The sequence below is a fragment of the Chrysemys picta genome, chromosome 2 (genome assembly GCF_011386835.1).
Source record: "Chrysemys picta bellii isolate R12L10 chromosome 2, ASM1138683v2, whole genome shotgun sequence".
Classification (NCBI taxonomy): Eukaryota; Metazoa; Chordata; order Testudines; family Emydidae; genus Chrysemys; species Chrysemys picta.
The window spans coordinates 105,154,259-105,175,184 of record NC_088792.1 but is presented as its reverse complement, the minus strand read 5'-3'; the positions used below and the strand labels follow the sequence as shown (position 1 = coordinate 105,175,184).

At 39.1% G+C, this 20,926-nt stretch overlaps 1 protein-coding gene across 21 annotated transcripts in view; it reads left to right on the top strand.

Moving 5' to 3' along the window:
- Nucleotides 1–20,926, top strand: part of TNS3 (tensin 3) — a 426,838-nt gene that overhangs the window by 306,767 nt on the left and 99,145 nt on the right. For all 21 annotated transcript variants that reach the window (XM_042842646.2, XM_024099919.3, XM_065583894.1 and 18 more), the window contains one exon: nucleotides 15,559–16,818. In XM_042842646.2, coding sequence (XP_042698580.2) covers nucleotides 15,559–16,818 — 1,260 coding nt within the window. The remainder of the gene's footprint in view (nucleotides 1–15,558; nucleotides 16,819–20,926) is intronic.

The following is a 20,926-nucleotide window of genomic DNA, read 5'->3' as shown; positions in this document are numbered from 1 at the left end:
CCAGTTTTGCGGGGTATTTCCAGAGATTGGCTTTGCTTTTGAAATAGACAAAAGGAAGAGGCTGAAATGAATTCATGATTTCACAGTACATTTAATAGTTGGATGCTTTGCCTAGTGCATTGCCATTGCAGTTTTATTCCTTATTTTACTGTTGTGTTGCTAGTTATTCAAACACAATTAGGTCAAGTTAAATCCATACTTGAACCACAAAGAAAAGTTTGCAGCAGAATTGGAATCATCATGACACAATAGATACTAGCAACTGGATAGGAAGTTGCATTCATTAATGTAATTGAATATTTGCTTGTTTTTGCTCACTGGGATAATATCATGAGATCCAAATCTAATTTACGTTTGAGTCCTAGGTGGACAGCAGTCATCCAATATTACAACAGCATGTCTCAGTATTCTATAAATAAGACCCTTCATTTTCAGTTTAAACCGATTTTTACCGAAAAATTCCCGGATATTATATAAAGTAGTATTCATTTTTTTTCTGATTTTTACCCTACTTTTGTATCATTCAAGTATATAAAAAAATAGGGCTGTTAATTACTTGCAGTTAACTCATGCAATTAACTCAGAAAAATTAATCACGATTAATCGCACTTATAACAATAGAATACTAATTGAAATTTATTAAATATTTTTGGATGTTATCCTACATTTTCAATATTGATTTAAATTACAACACAGAATACCAAGTGCGCAGTGCTCACTTTCTATTATTATTTTTGATTACAAATATATGCACTGTAAAAATGATAAACAAAAGAAATAGTATATTTTAATTAACCTTATACAAATACTGAAGTGCAATCTCTTTATCGTGAAAGTGTAATTTACAAATGCAGATTTTTTTTTGGTTGCATAACTGCACTCAAAAACAAAACAGTGTAAAACTTCAGAGCCTACAAGTCCACTCACTCCTACCTCTTATTCTGCCAATTGCTAAGACAAACAAGTTTGTTTACATTGATGGGAGATACTGCTGCCTGCTTCTTATTTACAAGGTCACCTGAAAGTGAGAACAGGTGTCCGCATGGTACTTTTGTAGTCTGCGTTGCAAGGTATTTACATGCCAGATATGCTAAACATTCGTATTCCCCTTCATGCTTCGGCCACCAACCCAGAGGACATGCTTCCATGCTGATGATGCTTGTTAAAAAAAGAATGCATCAATTAAATTTGTGACTGTACTCTTTGCGGGAAGAATTGTATGTCTCCTGCTCTGTTTTACCCACATTCTGCATATATTTAATGTTTTAGCAGTCTCGGATGATGACCCAGCACATGTTGTTTGTTTTAAGAACACTTTCACCGCAGATTTGACTAAATGCAAAGAAGGTATCGATGTGAGATTTCTAAAAATAGCTACAGCACTTGACAAGAGGTTTAAGAATCTGAAGTGCAGTCCAAAATCTGAGAGGGAGGAGGTGTAGAGCATGCTTTTAGAAGTCTTAAAAGAGCAACACTTTGATATGGAAACCTCAGAAGCCAAACCACCAAAAAAAAAAAAAATCAACCTTCTGCTGGTGGTATCTGACTCAGATAATGAAAATGAACATACATCAGTCCGCACTGCTTTGGATCGTTATTAAGCAGAACCCAGCATCAGCATGTCCTCTGGAATGGTCGTTGAAGTATGAAGGGACATATAAAGCTTTAGTACATCTGTCACGTAAATACCTTGCAACGCCAGCTACAACAGTGCCATGCGAACATCTGTTTTCACTTTCAGCTGAGATTGTGGACAAGAAGCAGGCAACTTTATCTCCTACAAATTGTAACCAACCTTGTTTGTCTGAGTGATTGGCTGACCAAGAAGTAGGACTGAGTGGACTTGCAGGCTCTAAAGTTTTACATTGTTTTATTTTTGAATGCAGGTTTTTTTTGACATAATTGTACATTTGTAAGTTCAACTTTCATGATAAAGGGATTGCACTACAGTACTTGTATGAGGTGAATTGAAAAATACAATTTTTGTTTTTTACAGTGCAAATATTTGTAATAAAAAATAAATATAAAGTGAACACTGTACATTTTGTATTCTGCGTTGTAATTGAAATTAATATATTTGAAAATGTAGTAAGCATCCAAAAATATTTAAAATAAATGTTATTCTATTGGTGTTTAACAGTGCCATAAATCACGATTAATTTTTTTATCACGCGATAAATCGCAATTAATTTTTTTAATCGCTTGACAGCCCTAATAAAAAATAATTTGTTTTATTAGGAAAATACAGTACATTGCATTAGATACATGATAATACATTATTCATTAGTGTGCATATACAAAGCTGCCTGTTGAAATAAGACTATGTATTAGTCTAGAAGATACACACAATAAACAGGCATGCATGCAAGCTCTAGAATGCATGCACATCTGAATGTACTGATGAATCTCATGCCCAGTACACATTTCAAGCTGTTAGCAGATAACAGTGAAAGATTTGACACACTAAAATGGGAAGAAAACAAAGTTCTGATCAGAATACATTTCAGAACACAAGGAAGTATTCAAAAGTTAAAAAAAAAAAAACAGGAGGAAAGGATGAAGTTGAATGTCTGTGCAGCAAATGATGTGGCCCAATTAAATGTAAATATGTGTAGGCTAGTAGTTCTAAGTCTACAACAATAAACTGTTTATTCAAATAATTTTTGGGGGGGGGGGTTAGAGAAATATTGTTTTCTTAAACTCAGAGGTAGCATTGTGTTTTGAGTTCTGTTTTAGTTCTGTAGCAAACCACATTGAAAAGATTCAGGTTTGTGGATCTAGCTGCATATGGGGCTCCTGCTTTCTTAGATTTTGCTATGCAGAAAACCAGTTGTTTTCTCTTCAAATCATTCATTATTTGCACATTTTCATTATTACAATGTGCAATTGATTTAGACTTTCAATAGCCTCTCCAAAGTTTTGTGATAAAGTCTGAGGAACTTTAGAAACACAGGGAGAATATTTATTGCATGACACCAGTCAGCTAACATGAGTTGGGGTTACAGCGATACGAATAAGACCAGGGTTTTCATCAATAGATCTTAAAGCACTTTGCAAAAGAGGTCAGCATCATTATCTTCATTTACAGCTGGAGAAACTGAGGCACAGAGAGGAGAAATTACTTGTTCAAGGTCACGTAGCAGGACAATGGGAGAAGCAAAATTAGAACCCAGGTTGTCTGAATCCCAGTCTATTGCTTTATCCCCTTGGCCAGTCTTCTTCTGTGAAAAGTTATACCCATCATTTGGCAGATCGATATTCACTGACTTCAGTGGCTACTGTTATAGCTTTCCGTTGGGAAAAAAACAAACAAATAAATAAAAAATAAAACCAGCCACAAAAAAAGCCCACAAACTAATATACCCAATTAATAAAATGTAGGCTAAAGGTCTGACCCATTCTGACATCCTGTCTCTTGTTAGAAAGATGTTAACCATTACTATTTCCGAATGTTCATGGCTTTCTGATCACATAGCAACACAAAAGCATTCTTTCTCCAGTGACCAGTTAAGACAATGTGGTGGGCCTTCTGTGTGCTGTTCTGGGCACTTTTTCAGATGGGTGTTACTTCTGTCATCCCACAAGGACTGTCAACAGCATTCTGGATCTTCTTAAGAAAAAGAGAGCCAGTTCTCCTGGCCCCATACAAAGTAGGGCTATGTAGAAGAGACCTGAAGGCAGGATGCTGCTCTATGAATACATCCAGTCCCAATGGAATCATCTTCTCCTGGAGCATTTTTTCTTATTGTCAGGATCCTGCACCCCCATACCATCATTGTCTGAAAAAGAGACTAAAAGAAAAGAAAGATCAAGGCTGACTCCAGTTAATGTACAATCTTTTACTGATCCATAAATACAACATCGAGTAAACAGATGTACATCATTTATTTTTACTATAGGGTTGAACTTAAAACTCTTATTGTCTTGTAAACAGCTGGTGGGTAGTTTTGTTTTTAACATTATACATATTGTGGGTAAATGAGACCCATTTTTATGAAGTGGTGACAGGCTCTGAAGCAGAAAATGAATGCTCTCTAATGGTATGGCTATTTGGTAGTGATGCATAGGCATCATTGTTTGTCATACAGTTCAGAGTAAAGGTTTGTGGGCTGCAGTGTGGTGAGATGCAGCTGTTATTAAAAGAGTAAAGACTTCAAGGAGCCAAGGGTGGTTCTTTGCAGCCTGACTCCATCTAATTTGAGCTGATTCACTCCAGAGATGAAGGGGGGCGGAGGGGTCAGTGCTTGCTGGGATTTGGGGGGGTCTTGACAGCAGCAGCCGCTAGATAAAAATAAGCGTGATTAATGCTGAAGAATCCTGGGCACACTCCTCCCCCGCCCAGCACAAAAGTTGTATTGAAATCATGAGGGGGTGGGGAGCAAGGGTTGAGTTGGGAAGCAGCAGTAACTATTTGTGGGCTGTTTACTTTAGAAAAAAACTTCAAATACAGAAAAGAAACGTGTCGTTAAATGATCTAGGAATTGCAGCTCGTTCAGCTTCAGTTCAGATGGGGGGAGGCAGGGAACGGGACCACAGTGGGAAAAATAGCTTGTAGACTGAATTACCTTTTCAAACAACACATTTCCACTCCTCCCTGGTTCTAGGAGTTCAAATTTCATTGATTGTGCCCTCAGGCTCCTCCCTTGTGTTTACATTTTTACTGGCCTTTTTTTGGCTGAATCAAAGTCTCATGCTTTTCCAGCAAGACCAGCTACCTTCAGCAGCAGCTGTAGCAGCAGGAACAGTGAAGTCGTGTGTCCCTGTGAGCTGGCGGCTTGCAATGCCTCTTCTTTTCCTCTTATGAAGCATTTAGCTAGGGGAATATTAGCTGATTTTCATAAAGCCAATGACTGACTACTGCAGAAATTTCCTGAAGTTCTCGAGTGAAAGGTAAGAGGGTTTTTTATGGTTGAGAGCTGGAAATACAACCCACCTGCCTTTCTGTTTGTATTATCTGTATGGGAAGAGCTTGCAAGGAGTGGGGCTTTGTACTTAGAAGAGAAAGGAAAAGACAAGCGTGCACACACGTGAAAAAGGACGTTTAACCTTGCAAGGAATGCAGCTCTGGACTTGTCCAGGTTTGCCTGAGGGAAGAAATATTTATATGTAAGGTTGAAAAAGAATCCTGGTCTCTTACAATGCTTCCTGCTGTAAAGGGATCAATAGTACACTGTGTATGAGTTTACATTTGTAACCTTTTTTCCTTCAGTTCAGGTGGACAGGGTCAGAACTGTTGTTGCTGGGTCTGTGGTACATGTGTTTACCTAGCTGGCTTGCATTTGTGTGTGTTTTCACAAGCGGTGAAGGACTGGAAAGGGGATAGCTGTGGGGACAAGTCAAAAGACTGAAATGCTTTTTACTCACAAGCCTGCCGTCAGGTATTTGGATTTCAAGAAAGGAAGTGCCAGGAAACGCAGACTTGGAGGGGAGCTGAATTCATATGTGTTAGTGTTTCAGCTTCCACTTTTTATGTATGTTGCTCTTTGTACATTAGTTATAGGCATGAAAATACCTTCCAGTCTGAGGCTTTCAATTAGAAGAGAGTGTCTGATACCAGTCTATAGTTCAGGTTCAGTGTTGGAATTTTGCCAGGGTTTAGCCTTGGCAGTTGAAGAAGACTAGCTCTTATGATGGGAGGTCAGACTGAAAGAAAGTGGGCCTCTCTAGTTTGGGTAACTGAATTCCAGCACTGCTTAGATCTCCACTGTTTTGAACTCCCCTTGTTTTTTGACAGCACTCTGTAAAGTACTGGAGTAACAGAGCTGCTTCCTTGGAAAAAATGAGAGCATGGCTGAGCTTTGCACTGAAATGAGGTATTTCATACAGACTGCTTTTGTGATGCCAGCTCTTAGCAAGGTGCATTTAGCTTTGCTTTGGTAGTGTATCTGCCAGTTTCCCTTTACCGAAAATGTAAAATGTATTTACTTTTGTAACAGGAGCTGGGTATGATTTTTCTTGTATGGATCTAAAGAAGTGGGAAATTTTAAAAAAAATGTCCAGACTGAAATATTGCGAATCCTTAAAGTCTTCGTGAAGAGCTATTCCAAGAAAGCCTCTTAAGAAAAAAAAAAATCTAGTGGTTAAGTAGTGTAGGGGCAGTATGCCAAAGCTTTGTTTTTTTCAAGCTCATGGGATTGTAACAGTTCATCTCCTTATTTCTATTTAGAAAAAATAGCCAAGATTTCTTTCATCCTAGTTCATATGTCAAAATTATCTGAATCCTGCACTTCCCGAGAGGCACTAAGTGTCCTCAACTCCCATCACAGTCAGGGTATGTAGAACCTGCATGGATTCCCTGTGTGTACACTGTAGTTGTTTCATGCTTGGTCTCCACTAGGAACATATGTCAGTATAACTACATCGCTCATGGGTTTGGAAAAACCACACCCTGAGTGACTTAGTATACAGACCTAATGCTGTCTAAAAGGGGGTTATGTCGATGGGAGCGTCCACGTAGCTGCTGCCTCTCAGGGAAAAGCTCTCCGATCGGCAGAGGCAGTGTCTTCACTATGCACTACAGTGGCGCAGCTGCAGTGCTGTAAGGCCTTGTCTACACTGCCACTTTACAGTGCTGCAACTTTCTCGCTCAAGGGTGTGAAACATTCTGCCTCCCTCCCCCTCCCCCCAGCTCCCAGCACTGGTAGCTACTCTCCTTGTGGAGGTGGTGCTGCGACTACACAGCCATGCTAAAGCGCTGCCACGGCAGTTCTTTAACGTTGCTAGTGAAGACACGCCCTAAGTGTAGACAAGCCCTCAGTTAAAAAGAAATAGCTTCAGAGTAACCTTTAGATTCCCAGGATTCACCAATATAATTCTATTGCCTCATTTTCCATGGACCAGTATGTAATTTGGGTAAAACAAATTATTGGCTATTGTGTGTGCTCTGTAAATGCTGGCTGTTCCAACAGACTGTGATACAGTACCGTTCTTTCCTCAGTAGCGTTGGCATACTATAGAATGGAAAGATGCTTCTGCTTATTGTGGTGTGCAATGTTCTTCTGAAACTCACTTTATAGGGATACTGCAAGCAGAGATGGCTTTGGACTTGGCCAAGTTTTGTGCCTTATGTGGGGTTTAGATAGAGAAATATATTAAATAGGACTAGAGTGAAACCAAGAGCTTAATGTGGTTAGCAACAATGGGCCGTGTGGGGAAGATTTTCAAAGGTAAGCACCTAACTCCCATTCCCTTTCAATGGGAGTTGGGGGCCTAACTGCCATTTGTGCCTATGAAATCTCCCTCTGCGCGAATTAAGAATATTAAAACTCTTAATGTAAATGTCACGTAGAGCTATACAGGTTATTTTACAAGATGAACCTTTAAAACAAAAAAGGGAGAGTTTTTATTTAAAGAGGAAATAGGTTTCAGAGATTTTTAATTTTCACATCCATTAAGTGAATTAAATTACAATCTGTTTCCTACCTATTATTCATTGACTTTCAACAAGTACCTCTAGTGAGAATTTTTATATATGCAAGAAAATGGCACATCTATGGATAATTGTGAGAATTCAAAAATTGTAATTAGAACTAACCATTCAAATTGAAAAATAGATACCGAATACATCCATTGTTATTTCTCCCAACTAAAAAGGAGATGCAGTTTATAATCTTTCTCTTCAATGATGAGCACACACATTATTTCTGAACTACATTATCTAATGCATCTACCATAACATGAAATGTGTGCCAGAGCTGCAAAGTTTGGATCTTCATCCAACCTTTTCTACAGTTAGGGGATATGGGTAGGATCTGGATTTTGGTTCAGGCCCATCTCTAATCATCTCTCACTTATCTATACTGTACAGTGACATCTTTCTTAAGTGATCATAGAATCATAGAAGATTAGAGTTGAAAGAGACCTCAGGAGGTCATAGTCCAACCCCCGGCTCAAAGCAGGACCAACCCCAACTAAATCATCCCAGCCAAAGCTTTGTCAAGCCGGGCCTTAAAAATCTCTAAGGATGGAGATTCCGTCACATCCCGAAGCCACCTAAGGGACCAGCAACAGTCAGCTGCCAAGTAGAAAGAGATAGTTGAGCTGTGCATGGAATGAAAGTGCTCAAATTTATCTATTGATCAGAGGTGTTTATATATGGAGTTTATCACTGTGATATCTTTATACCACATACAGTACCGATGCTTTGAAGTGATCACTTAAAAAAGAGCTTGACTATGGGATTTTGGAGCTGGTCCATAATTAAAATTTGACAGTGGGGCAAAAGGAGGTACCTAGGTGGGAGATCCAGATCCCATATTTCAGTGATTACTTTTTCTTGAGACATGCTAATACCTGTTTTACATGGCTAAACAGTGATTTAAATTACCAATACAGGTTTGGGAGCTCTGTTTAGCTGTCCACTCAGGAAAATTAAACCCTATACACTTTCTTACTCAGAAAAAATTAAATTAACAGGTACAGAATACATGTACAGCGTATTAAAATATTTGAGCTGCTTATCATCTCTAATCTTTTCTTTGTAGAATTCTTCTTAACAAGTGAATTAGCTAGGCAGTCCAGTCATGCTGATGCTGAATAAGATAGTGTTCAAACTGTCTGCAGCTGTTTAGGGATTCTAGCCCGCTTACTCTCCTGGTGCTGGCAGTTTTGGGGTTGTGGAGTGAAACAGTAAATGCCAGGAAACCCAGTTGCCTGTTTTACAATGATAGGACAAGTCATAAAGATACTAGAGTTGAAACATCATCCTGTCTGTCATGATGCGAACCCTGACAGAGGTCTGAGGTTGAATAGTAACAAGTTACTAGTATAGAATAGTAGCTGATCCCTCTGCAAGAGAGACTAAATATCCTACAACCCTCAGCTTCTCATACTGTGTGACTGTACTGTGTAAAGGAAGGAATTGTAAGTTACTGTATTGAAGTTCTGCTTAGAAACTTGGCTATAAAGAAAAAATATTGTTGTTTCTCACTGATTGCAGATTAGATTTGCTCAGTTTACAGGTAAACTGCCAGGGCTGGAAACAGCCTGAGATCTGAAGGTTAGTGCATTATTACTAGCAATAAAAATTTTGCACGCCAATTTCTGCTCTCTCCTACCTTATACCTGTGCAACCACCAAGAGCAGAATTTACCCCTGCATTTAGAAATTAGCACCAGATCCAAAACCCATTGAATTAAATGAGAGGCTTTTTCCATGAGTTTTGGAGCATTTCCTTAGTTAACATTCTGTTGATGCTCAAGCTAGAATACAATAGCTCATCCTCTCTCCCTGTGTTAGCACTAACCTAGCAGGTATCACTCTCTATAAATAAATACAGATAGAAGAGCTGGAGCCTGATGATCCAAAGCCCACTGAAAGACTCCATAGTTTCCAATGGGCCGGCGCCTTTGAGTCAAAAGGTGTCATTCTTCAACAGAGTGATTTGTCTGAGTAGAACTGTACTTTAAAATTGAAAAGCTCTAAGTACAAAAGGCAGAATAAGTTTTCATTCATCTACATGACAGTCAGAGGAGGGATTTTTCTTGCAGAATTTATTCATCATCTGATTTACTTGTCTAAAACATTCCTGGAGCTACACCCTTCCCTGGTGCTTATTAGTTAATGTTGGCCATTCAAAGAAACCTGAAACTTGTCCAGCTTCTTAGTCCTCACTTCAGGCTGAAGGTCTGATGAGAACCAGGATTTGAATAGCCATTAATTAAGTGTCTTAGCCAAGAAATAGGATCTTTTCAGAGTTTGAAACCACTCATTTCACTTATACACTCATAACAAAAGGATGTTTTTAACTTACTTAAATGAGTGGGGACACTCATTACCCCCAAGTAGTTTAAGCTGCAACTCTATAATTTTGCATAACCCAATGTGAATAGAAATGTTGTAATTCTTTTAATTAAGTGAAAAATGATTTTTTTGGTAAAACAATCCTGAGAAGTATTGGAAAACCAAACAGTACTGTTCTTTTACTGCCTGCTCCAAAGCACTCTGAAGAAAGCGAAACTGAGTAATGTAGTTTCAGTGCCTGAAGTGCAACACACAAACAAAGAGCACAAGTAGTGAAAAGTAATGAGATTTAAAGTCCTTTTCATTTTAATAATCTAAGGTGCTAATTAGTAACAGAAATGAGACTATATTGAAGAACAATATTGTACCCTAACTTTTCTAAAAATTGAGTTTGATCTAGTCATCTTTTGTTTTCCTGTTATATGTGGCTATGTAAAAATATATCCAGTTTTCTAGTAATAGGACCAAACAGCATTTTTCCTCTTTCAAATGAAAACAACTCCCCCCTGCCACCCTAAATTTTTGCCTTTGGCTTATGAGATTTGAAAATATCAAAATGCAGGACCAAATGATTGTGTTTGTTTTCTTTTCACTACTGAACCTGCGGTGTAAGTGGTTGGGACAAAATTCTCTTGTTACTCATTAGTCATGTAAGTTCTTTGGTGCATACTATGTGTTTGTACAGTGCCTAGCACAACGGGGTCCCCAACTGATTGTGGTCACAAGGCATTATTATAAATGATTAATAATAATGCAAGCAATGTTGACCATGGGAAGGCCAGTCTCACATAGGTACAGAATGTCTGAGGAAGAAACAGGGTGAATATTCTGTGCGGAGCACAAAGGTGCTAGCCTTGCCCCCAAACCAGCAGTCCATGACCTTTTGGCAGATTAGCAAGCACATTTGCTGTAACCACCACCTAGCACTCCACTGACCATGAGTAACCTGTGACGCTGGCGATGCAAATGCAGGAAAAGTTACTTGCATTATTTACCCTCCTAGAACAACCACCCACATTGGGCAGGATTTTGTCCTTAACATCTTATAAGAAGCACCAAATCTATGTGCTGGAATGTTTCATCTGGGGGTGTGTATTTGTGCCTTACTTGCATGTTTGAAGGATTTACAGTACTGGTACTTTACCTAATAGGGTATTGCGTTCAGTTTTGGAAAATAGAGAAAAGTAAGTCAGGATGAGTTCTTTTTTATCAGTATAAGAATATTAGTTTTACACCTTCCTCCCCATGAGTTCTTCCCCAGCTCCTGAATCTGTTTTAGGTCATGGGGTTGTGATATCCAACCATACTAATCAAAGCAGTATTTTAAGTTTGCCTGTTTTGTTTTTTTTATACTGGAAACTAGCCATAAGGAAATTATTGCCGGACAGAAAATAATTTTCCCACAGTTGCATTTTAAAAAAACAAAACATTTTGATTTCTTTTAGCAACAAAACATTAAATTGAACTGTGGTTACAATAGTAAAGAATTCCATATGACAATCTCTCCACCCTTTGATCAACAGGCACTGATAGCAACTTAGGATATCTATCAGCAATGAGGACTGCTGACAGAGCATGGCATCCAAGAGGTTGAGAAACCATCAATCAATGATTTTTCGTATAATGAAGCTCTCTAAGCCATATGTATTGTACTTGAGTATCTGTATAGAGTACAGTGAGAGAGACAAGGTGGGTGAGGTATGGGACCAATAAATACCTGAAGAAGAGCTCTGCATAGCTCAAAAGCTTGTCTCTTTCACTAACAGAAGATAGTCAAATAAAATATATTACTTCACACCTCCCTCCCCCCCCCCCTTGTGTCTCATATCCTGGGATGAACATGGCTACAACAACACTGCAAACTACAGTACAGTGACACATTCATGTATGTACCTATCAGTGATGCATTCAGCCTGGTGAATAGAAGCCCTTTTCTTTACTAGTGTAAACTTCAGCAGAGTTGTAACAATCAGCACACAGAGAAATGCCTTGGGGAAGGAAATTGTTTGTTCTAGGCTGATGGGTTTACGCTTTTTGTTGTTCTTTCAGAACCTTATTTTTTGACATTCTTTGCAGTGCTTTTCTTAACTAGAAACATACTCGTAATGTCTGGTCTCTTTAAAAAAAAAATTAGAAAGTTGTCCTTTATTTATTGACTGAAACCTGTTAGACCTCTCACATAACATTCAGTATGCTGTGCTCTAACTGGAGGAAATTTGGCAGTGTGCCATACAAATAATGTGTTTTCCAACCAAATCATTTTTCCTGCCATTATAAACTGATGAATTCATTATCATTATGAATAAGGCCCTTTCTGAAATCACAAAATAGTCAGACTAACCAGTAGTTTCAGAAAATTTCATGACCAATGTGTAATTTTAAGCATGCCATGAAAAGATTGTACTTCTTACAGTGCATCCCATCTGTGAGTGTATCAGATCTGTCAGCTGACCTTGCAATGTCAAGTATACAGACTAAATTGTCCATTGCCTTCAAAAAATATTTGTCTGGACCTAAATTTTAATGCAGTAGTTTCCTCATGATCAAACTAGTCTCAAATGTGGGTAACAAATGATTCTTCAGGAATTCCTGCCTAATATAAATTTTCTTGTAAATGAGCCATGAATCCTGCCAAAACGAAACCACATATTTTACTTTCCTGGCTGTGCATACAACAGAAAATTGCACTTTCAAATGGAGGGTTTTGTGAGAGTCCTCTTCAAAGCAAGAGGAGGATTCACATTCAGTTTGTGAATTAGGTAATAGCTAAGGGACTTAGTCTACCTATGGTTGCACAAACCTCTTTGAAATCAGTGGGAGCTACATAAACAAACCCAACAGAATTACTCCCTAAACTGTTAGAATATGTACCCACTTAAACATAGTAAGAGCTTCATTTATTCTCCTTGGCCCAAAATGTCTAGAAGACTATCAAAAGCTTCCTTTAGTGAACCCCGACAAACAGGGATGGGAGAAGTGATCTGGATAAAATAAGATGGGGCCAAACAAAACTCTTTTGAGGCTTTGAAATGTTTGAGGACGATGTTCTCTCTGCTTCTTGGTTTTTTCTATTACCAGAAGACCTAGTGCTGAAATAACATGGAGGAGGCTATTCTCACACTATTATTTCCAACCCAAACTGATTAGGAAGTCCTCAGAATCTTATGTAAAAATCGGTTCTGACAAAATTTTCTCTAGAGAATAAAGAGTCACTGATGAGATGCTGACAGTCTGTTTGTCATGGCATTTTCAGTCACCTAACTTGTTTGTGTTTTAAAACTATTTCTTTCTTTAGTGGTATTAATGGAGTAATACAGCATGATGCATGTGTAGTGAACATAAGGTTGTGTAAAATATTCCTATTTGCAGAATAGTATACTGTATTTGACAAATTATATATGAGATGAAAACTTTATTTTAAGGAATATGCACCAGGGGGCAGTGTTGAGGTTGAGAGCTTAATACTAATTTTGGAATTCATCTGAATTCATCTGAATTCATCATTCAATTTCATTCATTCATTCTATTGTATAACTTTTTAAAATAAATGTATATAAAAATAAACAAATATAGAGAAAATAGTGAAAAGTGTTTCTATCATAGTGAGGTACAATGACATCAGTGCCAAGAACAATAGATATATCAGAATTAAATATACTGTATATGTTTGAATAATGGCCATATCTAGAAATCTGCAAAGCCTATTACACAATATTTTCTTGCTTTTTGTGTAGTAACATGTCCACAGATGTGAGACCAACCTCCTAGTTCAATTATGCTCAGTTATTTCGTATAGTGAGAATAATTCAGACATTTTGAATGCTGCGGCCTTGGGATGCTCTGGTTTAGGAATAACCTTTGTTAATGACTATCGAAGTGTGATCTGAGTTTGGAAGCTCCTTTAGAATATGTTGGATTGTGAATGAGATGTGTTTGATATGACATTAGATCTCCTTGTCTTGATTTTGTAGTTGTTAGTTTGGCATCACTTTCATTCTAGGTAAGTCTCAATATGAGACTTCCTGGATGTAGGATGCTCTCAGTTTGGGTGAGCTTAGTTTACATCTTAAAAAATGAATGGTAGAAAAGTACATCTTATGCATGAAATAGGCAACTTCAACATAATGTTATAATGTTTTATAACATTAAAGCTACAGAGCCAATATTCCTCAAAATTAAGAGTATTTTTTAAAATCTTAATGAATAATATAAAAACAAGCCAAGTTCAGGATTACAGCTTTAGTCATTTCTGAATTAAACAAGTCCAAAAGTTTTTGAGAGACTATGTGAGAACAGTGTTTTCATTTAATGTTCAAGTAACTCAAATGAATTGACCAAGTTTGCTGAAACCTTCCAAACAAACAAACAAAACGTTTTGTGTTGGGCATGGCCAAATATAGACATTTTGAACACAAAAGGGATTTGGAAACTTGAAATAAAACTTCAGTTGTCAAGGAGGCTACCTGTGTTCTGTCTGATCACAATCCAACAAAGCATTTAGGCATGCACGTAATCTTAAGTATGTGTGCGGTCCCATTGACCGGTCCCTTTAAGCTGTTTATATTATGTAGATACTGTAGGTAGAGTAAGTTTGCAGGTGTTTGGAGTCATAATGTGACACCTGGCTCAGCAATTAGCAGACACTCCTATAAAACCTGATTCACACAGACTCTCATTTACAATGCTGCAACTTCGGTGACATTACAAGGGTTGCACTGGTGTAATCAGGAGCAGAATTTGGTCCGTTTCCACACTCTACACTATTAAATTGAGTGTATACATTCCCTTGCGTCCCCCCCACCCCAATTATTGTTGCATATTATAAAATTTCTCTGTTACATACAATTTCTGCATGTCTGACTAGATATGAACTTCTTAATTAAAGTCTTTTGCAGATCAGAGACAAAATCAAGGATGCTTATACTCCATGACAAATGTTATACAAGTGCAGTAGGTTTCTTTCTTTCTTTCTTTCTTTCTTTCTTTCTTTCTTTCTTTCTTTCTTTCTTTCTTGTGGAGTTGAGGTTTAGCCTGATTCTCTTTATCCCTGTGTTTCATACTCTGACTTGTGAGAAATAGTTGCCTTGACATTATTAAAATTTAAAAGAAAATACCCACTAAAGATATATAGGTATATACAATATATATCATACAAAGCTAATTAGATTTTGTGTTCATGCCTCTGTTGAGCGATACTGTTTATGTTCTGATACGCTGCACACAGACTCCTGCTCTGATTAAGTACCTGTCATTTCTGTGGGCTACCAAAAAGAAAACAATAGCAGTTGATCAGTGGTAATATGTTTAACATATTTAGTAGGAGCTGGCAGACTGGCAGTTGCAAAACATATGCTAAGAGCACAACTTGAAAGTTCCAGTAGACCTTGTTCAATCTTAGTGGAATGGATCCTGGTCAATGTCTCTCAATTCCCGGTACGTAATAGTGTGGGTCTTCAAACCAGTGTAAACAATGGTCTTGTTATTGCACCGCCATGATTTCACCTCTATGAAAGTATAAAAGTAGAGAATTGAATTTTGTTACAAGGTCATGTACATAACTGTTTTTTTCTCCTCTTGTTTCATACAAGGGTTTTATGAAGGGCCGTGCTGTAAATTAAAATGTGTTCCATAAGGCAAGAGAGTGCTTTTGGTTGATGTTTGGTTTTTAAAACGAGCATGTGTTTACAAAGAAAATTAATGAGTGTGCTGTCAGCAGTACCTCTGCAATGTAAAGTAATGTAATGTAATGCTGTTCAATGCTTTTATCTAATACTCTGTCCTTTTCTTTCCCTGACCCTGTTGCTTCTCCTTTCACAGTGCTCCACACCCAGGGTCCTATTGATGGCAGTCTTTATGCTAAAGTGAGAAAGAAGAGCTCTTCAGATACTAGCATCCCCAGTGGAGCCCAGGGGGTTCCTGTGATCAGCAGCCCTGATCACAGTGACCATACTCTATCTGTCAGCAGTGATTCAGGACACTCAACAACTTCTATAAGGACGGACAAGACCGAGGAGCATCCAGCACCGGGAATCAAACGGGGCTTGAGCCCACAAGAGAAGGCAGAGCTGGACCAGCTACTTAGTGGCTTCGGCCTAGAAAACTCAGTCAGTCCCCTCAAGGATATGACTGATGCCCAAAGCAAGTACAGTGGGACTCGCCACATAGTGCCAGCTCAGGTTCATGTGAACGGACACACCAAACTGAAGGATAGGGAGACAGATATTCTGGATGATGAGATGCCCAGCCATGACCTTCACAGTGTGGACAGCATCGGGACACTGTCCTCCTCTGAAGGGCAGCACTCAGCTCACCTTGGAAACTTCAGCTGCCACAAGAGCAGTCAGAATTCGCTGCTCTCAGATGGCTTTGGAAGCAACACTGGAGAGGACCACCACAGTGCTCTGGCCCCTGACCTGGGAATAGGTGTGGACCCCCTGTATGAGAGATCATTTGGAAGTGGTGAGCCTAAGCAATCCCAGCAGCTGCAAAGGAATCCTCCTGTTTCCGCTCAGCCTCAGGCTTATGGCCCTAGTAACTACTCTACCCAGACTTGGGTGCGCCAACAGCAGATGGTCACTGCTCACCAATACACCTACTCCCCCGAGAGTGAAGTAAGGCTTGGCATTCCTAGCACTGTAGAGAATTCAGGCAATGTGCAGAGCCAGCCCAGAATCCCTGACACACCCACCCGGGGATCCAGCAGCAGAGACGCTGTGCAGCGGGGGATAGGGACTGTGCCAAGTTCCAGTGAAGTAGCAGAACACCCAGTGCCCGAGGCTTTTAAATCCAGATTAGTAGCTGAGAAAGACACAAATGGCCTGGCTTTAGGAGTGAATGCCGAGGACCTGCCATCCTCTCCTACTCTGGATATCGACCAGTCAATTGAGCAGCTGAATCGGCTGATCTTGGAACTGGACCCTACATTTGAACCTATCCCGACCCGCATTAACACAGTCTCCAGGGACACGAGTCAAGTGAATGGCTTCACCAGCCCTGATGGGGATGTGGGAGGGCTCAGCGTGAGCCCTGGGTTCCGTGAGAAAGGAGAGGTCACAAACAGGAATCTTTCCCGGCATGGTAAGTTATTTTAATAATACATGAATGTAATGCTTTTCCCAGCATTTTTTCTTTTGATATCGCACAGCAGGAACAGAGGACATTGCTTATTACTTTCAGATGATTGCCAGTGTGAGATAGATTATCTCTGGTACCCTCTTTTCATAGTGATCTGTGGAATGAGGGGATGAAACTGAATAATCATTCATCTTTTTTTTTTTTTAAATAAATATTTTTTTCCCCCAAAGATCATAAGTGCCTTCGGAGGCTGCTCTTCTGAGTTTTTTTCTTTTTCTTTTTTTAAATGTAATACTCCTGAACAAAACCTAATTGTTCAGTAGAGTTCCGTGGAAGAGCCGCAGTAATGATTGTTGCTGTTCCTCCTCTAAGGGGGAGAATTAAAAAAATGGAAAATCCTATTAATTACAATGTGAGGCAGTTTTGTGGAGTCATCAGCAGTAACACTGAAGTTAAGGTTACATTATAATTTCCACATAAAATGAGATGGAAATTCCTCTGTTTTATGTATTTCTGAATTAATTTCATCTCCAAATTTGGCACAATAACACTTCATGGCACAACTGAACTTCCTGTGAATATTTTCATTAAAATACCCTAATAACTTCTGCAGATCAAATATTTTAAAATGCTCCCTTTTTTGAAATTTTGCTCTGTATTTTTTTCTTTGGGTTTCCAGTAGTTTAACAACCCCATGCATTACCTCTGGTTTTCACCTTAACGTGAACACAAAAACCAGTTACTTAAAGAACAAAATACAACACCATTCTTCCTCGTTATATCACCTGAATAACAGTACTAGAATAAACAACTGTGCAAAATGATAAACACGATCATAGCCTATTTCTATTTAATAACCAACTAATTCCTTCTATTAACACAGTACGTAAACCTGGAATCATCAATTAAAAATCTACACCGTACACACTAACTAACCATCTACTTTAGTTTAAGCCCAGTCTGGTATTCTGAACAATTAGAAAAATGACCATACAACTCCACATAGTTGCAGTTCAGTGTTACATGTTTTGTGTAGGCGTGGAGGGCAGAGGTATTTGTTTCGTATGGGGTGGGTGCTGGTGAGGTAATGTGGAGGAGATGAAGTCATGGTTGCACGTTACAAGGGCTGTCGAGACTAGGGATTTCTTGGCTTTTTTAAGGTTGTGCTGGTGGAAAATTTATCTGGACAACTTTAACTAGATTTCAACACAGAATTTTTGTTAGGGAATATCTTAGACTGAAATACATTTGTCTGTAATTGACTTGAATCTTTAAATGCTCAGTTCAGTGCAGAAATTAAAAGTGAGATTTGCCCATTAGAAACTACGCTGCCCTTTGATATTCAGTGGAGCCAGTGAAGGGGAAGAGAGGGTAGGATAAAATAAGCCACCCATTTTTATCCTTTGATTAAACATTTGTGCCTAGAAAGAATTGTTTGGTTTTTGCTCATGACTTCTAGTACTCTCAGAAAGGAAAAAGGAGTCAACATCGCTGCATCACATGTATGAAGCCAGATAAGTGTTTTGCCCACTACAGGTTGTACTTGGCGGAAGTGAAGTCTTTGGTGGGACATGTTCTGGAAGTGGACATGCAATTAAAGAAGATGAAAAGTTTAAGCATAATGGTTACTATATGTGTATAGAAATCACACCGATAGTTAGTTACAAAGAGGGAACGTGCCTAGTAGAATGAGCACAGTGATAGGAGTCAGAAAACTCATAATCATGGCTTTACCACACTAACATGCATGCCTCTAAGCAAGTCGTTTTTCTCTGCCATGTCTAAATGAAGAATACATTTTTTAAGCTACCTCACCGGGTTTTGTACATCCTCATTAGATGTTTGTATTATACTGTGCTTTGAACTTCCCAAGCATGCCAGTGAAAAGGCTCCCTTCAGTTGATTTAAATGAGAATTTAATCAGTTCCTATAAGACTGTTCTAGTAAGCACAATTTATAAACTAAAAGAAACACATTTAAAGTGCTGCGTAAGTGCCAATTGTTATTACAATCCAGCTGTTCTTGGCATTCATTGATTTCCTTCTGTAACCTCAACCTACACCCCAAAAGTAATAATTTTATGCATTCCACCTGAAATACGTGTTCTTGTGATCAGACACATTTAAGAGTATCATCTAGCATTTTGTTCACAGTTCTGTTATGTGTTCAACACCTTAGCAGACTGTAAACAGAATAGTCAAATATTGAATAGTTTTGGTGTATCTGTTTTGTTGTTTGTTTCAGGGAGGAAGCATGTTTTGGGGGGAGGGATAGCTCAGTGGTTTGAGCATTGGCCTGCTAAACCCAGGGTTTGTGAGTTCAATCCTTGAGGGGGCCGTTTAGGGATCTGGGGCAAAAATCTGTCTGGGGATTGGTCCTGCTTTGAGCAGGGGGTTGGACTAGATGACCTCCTGAGGTCCCTTCCAACCCTGATATTCTATCGTGTAAATTTTTTTTCTCTAATTGCACAGGATCAGCTGCGCCCACCTTTCACAATTCCTGATTTTCTAATTCTCTTTGATAGGGCCAAAATAAGCAGCATGAATGATTTGGGTGCGTGTCTAGACCTGACCGCTCCTCGAACAGACACTTGATTTTATTCCCTCTTCCCTCAATTTATATCTGTTGTAAATGTAGGTAGGTGTACAATACAATAAAAGAATACGTTATCGGAATGCAAACAAAATACCTGCCAAACCCAACTCCCACAAACTCTCTTTAAACAACCATCTCAGCGAAAGCCTGGGTAAATACTCCTTGCAGCATGTCCTGAATGTCAATGAATGCTGGTCTTTGAAACAATAATTGCATTGCCCCCAGTCCTCAGACTAGGGAGCCTCACCATCAGCATCCCAGCTGATCGCAACTGTTCTGTAGTGCCAGGGTTGCCAACTTTCCGATTTCAGAAAACCGAACACCCTTTCCTCACCCCCTGCCTTGCCCCTTCTCCGAGGCCCCATCCCCGCTCACTTCATCCCCCTCCCTCCATTGCTCGCTCTCCCCATCCTTACTCACTCACTCATTTTCACCAAGGTGGGTAGAGGGAGGGGGTGCAGGCTCTGAGAGGGAGTTTGAGAACAGGAGGAGGCTCAGGGCTGGGCAAGAGGTTAGGGTGTGGGATGGCTGCAGGCTCTGGGAGAGAGTTTGGGTGCGAGAGGAGGCTCAGGGGTGGGGCAGGGGTGTGGGGTGTGGGAGTAGTGCAGGCTCCGGGCAGCACTTACCTCTATAATATTCTACGCTTATTGTAGTTTCCAAATGGTCTTCAGATACTCCACCATGTAGAACATATTGCAGAAATCCAATGTGACTATTACAATACAAAGAAGTACTTTAACAAAAATTATGCATAATTTACTACAGAACTAGTAATACTGGATTTATCTTCTATGCGATCTAGAATTTTTCTTTTTCATTTGTTCATATTTAAAAGAACAGGAAATAAGACTTTAAAGTTGAGAGGTCTAATTCCAAAACTTCTGTCGAGGTTTGAGAGAGAATTCATCCTCAAGTTCTCGTAGTTCAGCATCAATAGCTGCTCAAATCTTCCTTTACAGAGAGTTAGAAAAGATTTTCAAAATATCCTTTGGAACTGTCCATTATACATATATGGGACTTAATTAAAAACGATAATGTTTCAGGTATGTTGGGTCTCAGTGCTCCTCACTCTTCTGGATTCGTTGGCAAGGTTGGGACCAGGTGATACCATCTTTTCTTGTTGTGGGTTCAGATTTTGGATCAATGAGTGATTTTCAGATCATCACTTCATGTTATTTAAATGGGTTGTTCTGATGGAAATATGGCAAGCGGGAGAGGGACTGGATGGCTCAGGAGACTGCTAATGGCCAGAGACTTTCTATCTCATTGGCCTAAATTCAGCCCATAAATGTAGTGACTGAAAGATGTTAACATCTTTCTTCTTTTAACTCTGTGAAATGAGTTGGCTACTTTAGCACACTTTGTCTCCAGTACATAAACACATACAAAATCGTCACTAATTCACAGCAAAACTGGATGGCAAAAAGGCCAAATATTTATTGGCCAGTGAATGAGACTCAACTGCCCTTTAGATCTTCATTGCCTTAATTTGGAAGGCTCCCATTGACTATGGGCT